General features: G+C 54.1%; 1 protein-coding gene across 4 annotated transcripts in view; it reads left to right on the top strand.

Annotated features, from left to right (window-relative positions):
• Positions 1-10,795, top strand: part of WHRN (whirlin) — a 92,455-nt gene that overhangs the window by 24,563 nt on the left and 57,097 nt on the right. For all 4 annotated transcript variants that reach the window (XM_004712545.2, XM_004712544.4, XM_045296665.1 and 1 more), the window contains exon 2: positions 9,921-10,139. In XM_004712545.2, the coding sequence (XP_004712602.1) occupies positions 9,921-10,139 (219 nt within the window). The remainder of the gene's footprint in view (positions 1-9,920; positions 10,140-10,795) is intronic.

The following is a 10,795-nucleotide window of genomic DNA, read 5'->3' as shown; positions in this document are numbered from 1 at the left end:
TGGGATAACAGTTGTATGAGCCCCTAATAAAATGTTAAAAAGAAAGAAAGAAAAAAAAAAGAGCTTTATGTAGAAGAGCAATTATATATTGAGAAAACACCCCAGCCCAGTCCAGATCAAGTCCATAAGTCTGATATTAGCCCATATGTCCGGTACTGGTCCATAAATTCCTCTTTAGACTCACACAGTATATGCAGTGATGCCAAATGCAGGAAGATCACAGGCTAGTGGGTAGAAGGTATTGTGGATCCAGTGGTAGTGGAAGCATAGCACTGGTGTGGGTCTCCACGTGGCTCCTACAGCTCTCCGAGTGACTCAACAGCAGAAAGGGAAGGCAGAGAGAGAGAGTGTGTGTCCTGCCTCCATGGAGGAAGACAGTTCCCAGAATGCTCAGGAGAAGGCCATGCCCACACAGAATCATCATTGGATATGGCCTGATTGACAGATTAGACTCTACCCCTTCGCACAAATTGGCAGCAGATTATGTAACTGTCAAAGGAACTCTTTATGGGAGTAGAAAGTCTCATCTTTTTCCAGTGGGGTGGCTGGTGGTTTCAAACTACCAACCTTACTGTAAAAAGCCCAATGAACAACTGCTATGCCACCAGGGCTCCTCTAGGTGGTGCAAATATTTCATGCATTTGGCTGCTAACCTAAAGTTAGAAGTTCGAGTCCACCCAGAGGTCTCTGGACAGAAAGCTTCGTGATCTGTTTCTTTACAGAAGACATGGACAATCTTCTGGATCTCAGTTGTTTCACCAACACGGGGTTGCTATGAATTGGAATAGATCCGACAACAGTTGGTACCCGCTTCCTTTCTTTTTGGGGGTAGTTATATATATATAGCATCCCAGGATTTCCATACAGGGATCTTCATTGCAGCATTGTTTGAGCTGGCAAATAAATAAGCCATGAGAAGCAACCCATTGTCCCACTGACTGGGGAGTAGGTGCTATTGGGTAAGCATTGGACCGCTAACCACTAGGTTGGTGGTTCAAACCCACCAGCTACTCTGAGAGAGAAAGATGAGGCTTGGTGCTCCCATAAGATTTACAAAGCTTTGAAAACCCTGTATCGGATCACTGTGGGTCAGAAATGACTTGATGGCAGTGGACTTGGGCTTTGAGTTTTGACTTGAGTTCTTTTGGGATGCTCACTATGCAGTGCAGAAAGAGATGAATAGGCTGGCACAGAAAAGGCTTCCAAGTAGGATTTTCACCTGGAAAAAGATGGGGGGGGGGGGAACTGCTCGGTCTGAGTCAGCTTATGTGGACAGCAGTAAAGAGGAGGGGGCTTCCAAACGCTCATGGGGCAGTTTCATTCTCCTGTCATTCCACTTTCCGCAAGGTTCCTGAAGCCCCGGTGTCTGTGTCCATGTTTGTGAAATGCACGGAACAAGTCAAGCAGGACAGGTAGCGAGGGTAACAGTTTTGGCACTAACAGTGGGTTTGAGACCTTGTGTTCATCTGGGTAGACTAGAGAAACAAATCCATGGACACACACATATGTATATAAGGGAGAGGTTTATATACAAGAGCAATTGAACATTGAGAAAACATCCCAGCCCAGTCCAGATCAAGTCCATAAGTCTGATATCAGCCCATATGTCAGATACCAATCTATAGTCCTCTTCAGGCTCACAAAACACATGCGATGAAGCCAAATGCAGGATGATCACAAGCCAGTGGGTAGAAAGTCTTTGGGTCCAGTGGCGTTGTAAGCATCTCAGTGCTGGCACGGGTCTCTCTGTGGCTTTTCGAGCTTCAGAGGTCTGGTTGCGTCCATGTAGCTTGTCTTCTGCAATGTCTCCCAGGGAGTAGCAGTGAGAGAGAGGTGTCTTCCGGCTCCAAGGAGGAAGTACCAGATTTCCCAGAATTCTCAGGAGAAGGCCATGCCCACACCGAAGTCTCATTGGCTATCTCCAGATTGACAGCCTAGACTCCACCCCTACACTCTTCATCCTTAAATTGACACCAGATTAGGTGACTCCCACAGACCTGCAGGTTGGGTGTGTAGAATAGGACTTCCTAACCCAGTCCCAGCTCTCACCTGTGTCCCAGGCCCTAAGTGCTCTCTGTGTATCATGTAATTTAATTCTCACCAGCCTGTGAGATAATGTCAATATCATCCTATCTTCTGCCTGGGAAACTGGGGCACAGATTGGTTAAGTACCTTGCCCAAGGTAGCCCTTGGCAGAAATCGCAGCAACCTGGCCCCAGAGCCAGGGCTCTGAACTGTGCGCTCTCTGCTCCCCTCTCGGGATTCTGTGGGGCTCTCATACCAGCATGGGAGAGCGTAGGATGGCAACTTTGGGCTGCCTGGCACCAGTGTGCGCTGCTCAGACGGTGGCCCAGTGTGAACAGCTTCCCGGGGACTGTGTGGTTCACCGCGAGCTCCGTGAACAGGGTCTGGATGAAGGAATGCATGGGTCCATGGATGGATGAGAAGGAGCAAGGAGAGGTCGTAAAGCAAACAGACTATGGAGTGTGCCTCCAGGGACTTGCCTTGCGGCCTTAGATGGTGGACGCGTGAATGTGAACCGGAAGCCCATGATGGCTTCACGTGTGTGCTGGGTGCTCTTGGAGAAGGAGCGAACCAGTCATCACCCAGGAAGGCTTCCTGGAAGAGGTGGCGCAGGAGCTGGCTGCTAAAGGTGGGGAGACAGATGGAAGACATGGATTAAAGGGGAAGGGAAGGTGCTCGTAAAGCAGAGGGATCTCTGGAACAGGTGGCGAAGGCTGCTCATGTGTTTGTGACCCCCTAGATGAGAGGTTTAGAATTTCTAGGGCTTGCTTTTAGGAGGAGGAGCCGGCAGTCTGAAGAAGAGAACCGAGGCGTTGCGTACCTACTGTGTGCCAGTATTACATAGGCTGTTCCCATGATCTTGGCGGTGCTTACAGCACTTGCATTTTAAATGCAGCAGCAGGCACATCCTGGACCACAGAGCCAGAGAACTGTGGAGCCCAGACTGGGCGCCCTTGTGGCCCAGCCCCCAGCCCCGGCTCAACAGAGGGGAGTCAGGAAGAGCCCTGTGCAGCTCCCCCCGCCACCCCCTCACCCCCGCCCCACCTTCCAAGAACTGCAGAGCAAGAACCAGCTCTCTGCCTAAAGTTGATCATCCGTTTCCCAGGAGAGAGATGGCCATTCCTGTGGTCAATGCCCCGAACTACACTAGATGCAGGATGACTCAGCAGACCCTCCCTGTCCCAGCATCCCATGCCCCGACTCAGAGCTTTTCCAGAACGGTCTTCTGTGCGTGTCCCTCAGGACGGTGTCCCAAGAGCCTGTGACCTCGTGCTTCTGCCGGAGTGGGCGTTTACGAGCACAGGTGTGGGCGCACATCTGCTGAGTCCACACACCTCCGCTTCCCCGTGGCCTTTGCCCGTTGGTTTCTCAGTCGCCTGCTGAGCCGGCAGCTGGCTTTGGGGGTTTGAGAATCTGTGCTCACGAGCTGAGTGTGGCAAATCTGCCCCCTGAGAGCATTAATCCACGTAGCAAGTTATTAAGGTTGAAGACAGACACATACAGTTTACATTTCCATCGCCCTAACGTGCTGCCTGGATGGTCGTCTGTGATTGATGGCCTCCTGGCCGTGCCGTCTGCCGGGTCAAGTGGAGAGGTTCCTGTGGTCTGGTGTGGTGGAATGGAGACAGGGCCCTTGGTGGCTGGCATGTCACACAGCACACACACACACACACACACACACACACACACACACGCACATGGCAGCAGTGTGGTGCTCTGAGGAGCGCCCTTCCTTGAGGAGGATCCAGCCTCGATGGCCTGTTTGTTTCTCTGGAGTGGTGGTGGAGGTGGCGGCGGCGGTGGCAGTGGTTGTTGGTGGTGGTGGTGGAACGTGGTAGCATGGGAGATGTCACTCATCATGGCCCCACGTGTCACCAAAGGAAGCGCTGCCCGGCCCTGCCCCACCCTCACACTTGTTCCCTTGCAGCCACTGTGCAGATCTGCCGCTCTGCTGTACCAGCCATGGTGCCCTTCTCCAGGATCCGTCCAAAGTGTGTAAGGCAAAATCTTGCCCCAGCCCTCGCTTCCCGGGAGCAGTCTGGCTGTACTCCTTGGCCGGGAGGGGCAGTTTGATCCCTGGCAGTCCGTGCCCCTTACAGTCCTCTTCATCAGTACCACCATGCAGATGCCCCCGGTCTTCTCCCGTCTCCCTTGCCCATGTCTTGCTCTCCCAGGAGGAGGAGGAGGCCGACTTCCTGGAATTCTTAAGGAACAGGCCATGTGCTCATAGGGCTCCTCTCCCTCTCTCTCTCAGAATTAGGATTTCCATAGAAAAAACCCGATGAACAGAGAGGGTGGGTTACTTCTCTGACATGCCTCCGCGTCAGGAGATCGGATGGCCCTGTAGGGTTGCCCAGTGGGAGAAGGGAAGTGGTTGACGGGAAGTCTAACGTGCACAGAGCATGCTGCCTGCCCTAACACAGAGGCTGGAGGTAGCTACGTATGAAAAGCAGGGACATCATAGCAGTCCCATTGCAGGGGTGTCCCCTGGCCCTTCCATGGACTGATTGGAGAGACCTGGTTGGGGGTATGCCACCTGCCGCCGCCAAGGTGCTCCATTTGCCCTTCTGGCATTTTTTAACCACCCCCCTTGGCCTTTCCCAAATGGCACGGAACTCCAGAGCCCCCAAGGAGCTGGTAACAGCCCCAGCACCTCCTGAGCGTGTTCTGGGGAATGCTGGGGACCGTTTGTTTCCCAGACTGAGCATTGGGCTGCGGGCAGACCCCGGCTTCAGGCTGCCTGACCCCACGCTCCTGATCTCTCCACTGCTGTGACCCAAGAACACTGCAAGTAAGCACAACCTTCCCTGTTACTTGCAGCTGTAAGCCAGAGAGACAGAGTGTCCCTTGGGGCAGGACCTTAATCAGCCAGTCCACCCTGCTCCTGCCAGATGGTAGAAGTCGCATGGTGGAGAGGGAGGACGCAGCCCCAGGCCACCCAGCATGCCTGGGTCTAGGTCTCCCAGGCCTGAGCCCTCCCGCACCTGCCCTGTGGCTGATGGCTGTCTGATGGGAGCCGGCTCAGCTTGTATCTGTGCAAATGGGGCTTGCCAGAGGTGGCCCAGAGCTCAGGGTCAAGGGCTCAACCTTGAGTGAGCATAGGAGTCTGGCAAGGGGAGCGCTAACTGGGCAAGACTCCTCACTCAGCTTCCTTGGAATTAACTGTCCGGTGAGTGCTGCCCATTAAAAGAAGCAGGCGGTTGTTTGTGAATACGGCAGCACCAGCCCCTTCCTCTCCCTCCTCCCCCACGCAGCGTGCACATGTTTTAGTTAAATTCAGGAGTGGTGGATGGAGCTGCTCCCGCAGGATTCCAATGGCCACTGCACCAAGATCATATTTGGAGAACCTGCGTGGATGTAGGAAGTGCTGTCTCAGGAACCTGGTTCTTGTTAAGTTTGGCGGGAGTAACAGTGGGGAGGGAGGGGGAGGACAGAGATGTTGGGGGGCTCTCTAGGATCCCTGCAAAGGCCACCACTATTCCCCATGTGGAAAAGCCTGTGTCAGAGGGCCTGGTACAGCCTGAGCTTGGGTGGTCATCACGGATTCTGGCCCCACACTCCTGGGGTGGGGAAACTGAGGCGCAGGGAGGGGAAGGGCCCTCTCGGGCCCACCTCCAGCACTTGGGCTGTGCTTCGCCCTCCCTTGTGCTCAGCTGCCGTTTCCCCTCTCAGGGACCTTGGGTGCAGCATCTGGGAGACACGGTGACCTCCCGGGCCTCTCAGGCACTGGCTTCTGTCGTGACGTTCACATGGAAGGCGTTCACCCCCCCTCCCTTCTCAAGGTTGCTGCCTGCCTATTTATAGAACTGACCAGGAGAATTCTACTATCGCCCGCAATAAGGAATACAAATGGTCCTCTTGTGCTTTTAAATTTTATTTACGTTTCCATTTTCCCCTCCTCCTCTTCCTTATTTCACTCCTGAGGCCATGCGTGTCCACCCTTCCCGGTCTTCCTTCTTGATGCAGACCCTCCAGCAACCGGAGGAGAGTGGGCTCTACCATTTGCTGGGCTCCTACTGTGTGCAGAGACCCTGGGCTTCCCACCATGTAGGCCATCCAACCCCGAAGTGGGTATATTGCTTCTCCCCAGTTCATGTGCACTGCTGATGGGGGCAGGGGGCGGGGCGTGCTGGCCCTTGGGCACTCGGCGGACAGGAGCAGAGAGGCAATGGAGTTTAAGTCCTGCCTGTCTCCACAAGCTGTGTTCTTCCACACGCGTCCCTCTGCTCCTGGCTCTCCTCAGGCTTCCGGTCTGATGGAGAAAGGCTTCTGGTCGGGTGGGTAAGGTGCCTGCCAAGAAGGTGCCATGGCCTGCTTGGCTTTGTCTGGGGTGCATTCCCCGCTCCGGGTGGAGCTGTGCCGTAGAAGGTTTTCTTTTTTCCTGTCTTTTTAATGTTTTTTATTTTTACTTGCAAGTGATGTGTGGGGGTTTGCATTTCAGATGATCAATTTTGTGTTCCACTTAAACTACTTATCTATGCCCCACCCTCTGCCCTCCACCCCAGCCCCTGCCCCTCTTTGATTTCTCTTTTCCCTCCTGAAGAAGACCGCTTGCCCCTTCACCCAGGGTTAACAACGCCTATCCGTCATGCTCTGGGAGCCGCTCTCTACTCCGCTCTGGCAGAAGCCTGCCTGGTCTGGGCCCCCCTCCATCATGGTTTTGGGCTTAACAGAGATTTTATTTTCCTGACTGATCTGTCGGGAGAGCTCCTGGGAACAGGAAAAGAACACCATAAATCTTCCCCTGCTCGTCTTATCAGAAATCTTTTTTAAGCCTGATTTCTGGAGACCTGCCATTCTCTTGTTACCGCTCCACCTCGGGGCTGGCAGTTAGCGGTGGGATTAGGGACGGGGCGCCTTCTGGTCCACTTCCCTCTCCCCTGTTGGGGGCACCAGGGTCACAAGGGCTGGATGTGCAGCGAGTCCTCCCCTCTGCGCAGGCTGCTGCCGGCCTTGTCTGCTTGTGGTGTCTGTTGGGATTGTGGGGGAGTCTGTGGAACTGAGGGACAACCTGGGGGAGCCAGAGAACCCGGTGTCCCCCTCTTCAAAAAGCATATGATTAGTTTTTCCAATCACAGAAGCAATATGCCCTTCAGAGCAAACGAACCAGCTCAGTGCCACGGAGTTGATTCTGACTTCTGGTGACCCCGTGGTGCTAAGGCTGTCACTCTTCAGGAGGGCTGGGAGCCCCGCCCTTCTTTCTGTGGGACATTTGGGAAATACTCAGAAGCAGCCCCTAGCCCACTGTGGGTTCCGACTCAGAGTCACCCAACAAGACAGGGTAGAGCTGCTCCTGAGGGTTCCCAAGGCTGCACGTCTTTACGGGAGCAGACAGACTTGTCTTCCTCGCAAGGCACTGCTGGTGGGTTTGAACCGAGGAGTCCAAGATCAGTCACCCACAATGCAGACCCCTCAGAGGCTAGCCCCTGGCCGCCTTGCTGCTTGGTTTCTTTTGTCCCTGGACTTCTCTCTTAGCGTGGCTTTGATGACTGTAGGCAGGACGCATCGCCGTTTGACCCCACTGAACATGAATCCACATTTTCGTGACGTTACAAACTCCCTGTAAGTAATGATTTTAATGGCAGCATGAAATTTCTGTTTGTATCAACACCATCACTTACTCAAACAGCCCCCAGTTGTGGGGCATGTTGGCTGTTAATCTTCATATTAAAGTTTCCCTGAATAATAATAATAAAACTTGTCATCAAGCTGCTTCTACCTCAGGGTGACCCTGTGTGTGTTAGGGTAGAACTGTGCTCCGTTGGGATTACAGTGGCTGGGGTTTGGGTGGGGTTTTTTGGGGGTGGGGTGGGGGAGTGACAGTGTTTTTTGGATGTGGCTCACCAGGCTTTTCATCCAAGGAACCTCAGGGTGGACTTGAACTTCCAGCCTTTCCCTGAGAAGTGCAGTGAGTGGGTTGTTTGCATACCCAGGCACTCCTCTCTCCTTGAGTAAACACCCGGATTTCTGCTCGAGGGGCATTGTGGGAAAGTCAGAGAGCCCATCTCAGCTTTCTCCCAAGGCAGTGGGTGCAGACTGACCCCTCTTTGAGCACCTGCTTTCCTTTGGAGAGTCTGGGCTGCTGGCTCAGGCAGAGGGTGCCTAGGTAGGCTCCTTCCTCAGGTGGGAACATACAGGGTGAAGGTGGGTATCTACATTCAAAAGCGCTTCCTGGGGTAAAGGAGCCCCTAGCCAGCTGGGTGGGGAGGGCATTTCTCACCATTGCTAAACAACAGGCCCCTTCCCACAGGATTGGCTTCCAGGAGGATTTGTGAGCCCCTGCATGTCTGCGTGCAGAGGAGAGGGCTTCCACCTGCATGCCCTCTATGAACACAACCCTGCTGCTGTGATCAATACCTTTATCGCTTGGCTCTCCCATCTGGTATTGTGCCAGGGTTCCCAAGACCACCCCCCTGTGCAGTGAGCTTGCAGGACTCAGCATACAGTCAGTCAGGTGTCCTCGCCCACTCACTACCAACAAGAGCATTCGGATGCGTTGCGACACTCTGCAGATAAGGTTCCTGAGACTGAATCTTCATGGGAGCAGAAAGCCTCATCTTTTGCCCAAAGAAAAGCCAATGGGCTTGACCTACCACCCTTGCGGTTAGCTCCACACATGCTGTGATAGGTGGGATTATTGTGCCAACCTGGGCAATAAACACATCTGAGATTAATAAGGTTGCAGTTTAATTGAAGGACAAAGAGAGAAATGGCTCGGCCAGCCTCGCCTTTCTGTCTCTTGCTCTCTGATGATCGTACCAGTGTGCGGCTGCCTTGGCTAGTTCTCTGCCTCAACTTGTGAGCTGCACTACCTATGGGACACCCAACCTGTGAACCATGTAGTTGTAGTTTGAGGTTCCTTTGAGATCTGCTTCGCCACACTGCTGGTGTATACCTCACTTCAGCTAGGGACTGTCAGACCCTGTCATCTGGCTGATTGTTGGTGACCTGCCCTGCTGTTTGCTGCCTGTGGCCGGACTGCCTGTATTGCTCTACAGAAGACTCAGCTGACTGCTTCCTGGACTTGCACCCAGCAGCCCTCATAAGTTGAAGGACTGCCAGTGTATTAACTGTCTCATGGAAGTGAGTTGAACTGAGCCATTTGTAGTGCTCTGTGGACTAATTAGCTATTTCTTATGTTGTGTCTATCTGTCTGTCTATCTACCTATATAAAATCATAAGAGTCCTGGTTTTGTTTCTCTAGAGAACCCTGTCTAACACACATGGCTAGGATTTATTCCAATCAAACATCACAGGGAAAAATCAGCAAGAGAAAAGGTGCCTGAGTTGAAGGCTGGGGGGACACCAGGCATGAACTTCCAGGAGTCCCTTCCTGATCAAGTGCCACAGGATACCCCTTGTAGCTCCAGCTCTGCCTTGTGACAATGCATGCCAAATGCTTTCTACCAGGGAAACTTGCTGGGGACGCAGCATCCAGGCTTTTACTGGGGGCGGGTCACCTCATCCTCCATTGCCTGCACCTTTCCTTCCCAGCAGGAGGGCAGGTGCTCCCCGTACATGACACTGTTTGCGTAGTCCAGGCACAGCAAGGTGTTTTATTAAGGGGTGGCAGACATGCTCCGCATGTCCAAGCTCCCAGATGTAAGCCATGGACCTACCTTGTAAGCATCGATAGCCCCAGGCCTGAAAGGCGAACTCTTTCTGCGCGGGACACTCGGAGATCAGACTTTTTGTGTTTGCTTCATGTCAAGACATGGGTGGGCAGCTCTCCCTGTCTCCATAGAGCCAAAACTCGGGGCTGGATAAGGTAGGGGACTTCGGGACTGGCCTCTTGCTCCGTGTGCGAAGCCCTGGGAGGAAGCCAGGTGGGGTAGTGGGCAGGCATCCCTCACCTCCCCTACCTCCCACTCACCTGCTTGCCCCTCTCTCTGCAGGCTCTGAAGGGCTCCAAGAAGCTGGTGCTGTCCGTGTACTCAGCAGGGCGCATCCCAGGGGGCTACGTCACCAACCACATCTATACCTGGGTGGACCCACAGGGCCGAAGCACGTCCCCACCCTCAAGCCTGCCCCAGCCCCACGGCAGCTCCCTGAGGCAACGTGAGGGGGACCGGAGGAGTGTCCTGCACCTCCTGCAGGACGGGGATGAGAAGAAGGTGAGCTGTCCCATCTGGGCCAGGCAGGGGGTCGGTGGGGCAGAGGGCTGGTCGGAGGACCGGCCCCCTCAGACGCCATGCTCTCGTCCAACCGAGAACAGGGCAGCTTCTGAGAGGCTGGAAGAAGAAGGGGCTTGCTTCTCTTGGGGCCATGCACGCCTCCCTCAAGCTCCCCCAAAGGCTTTTGAATCGTCTGTTTTTGACAAGGCTGAGGTGCTGCAGTAAAAAGTGATTTCAATAGACTAGGTAATTTCTGCCTCATATGGCCAGATAGAGGGGACCGTCAGTCTGCTGGGGGACAGCTCTGCTTCCTGTGTTACTGGGGCCCAGGTCTCCGGGCCTCCTCCTGCCCAGTTGTTCTTGGGCCACTCTGTGGAAGGGCTCCACTTCCTACAGAGGAAGTGGGCCTGGCCCCTAGGAAAGGGGAGAGAGGGCACCCCAGCTGCTCTTTGTATTCGAGGTGATTTCCTTCCTGCAGCTCTGGACCCAGGTGCACAGGACTCCGGACTCCATGCTCCATAGGGAGCCTTCTGCCGTGGAGGGATTTGGGTTGCAAGCAACAGAAGCTGACCCTGGCGCACTTCGGCAGAGTTGGAATATATGCTGGAAGTTGGGTGGGCAGTGGGAGGCTCGGGTTGGAGATGGTGACACCCCCC

Source organism: Echinops telfairi, unplaced genomic scaffold, assembly GCF_000313985.2.
Source record: "Echinops telfairi isolate 266 unplaced genomic scaffold, ASM31398v2 ScPeMD7_7410;HRSCAF=8448, whole genome shotgun sequence".
Lineage (NCBI taxonomy): Eukaryota > Metazoa > Chordata > Mammalia > Afrosoricida > Tenrecidae > Echinops > Echinops telfairi.
This window is presented reverse-complemented; position numbering and strand designations above follow the sequence as displayed.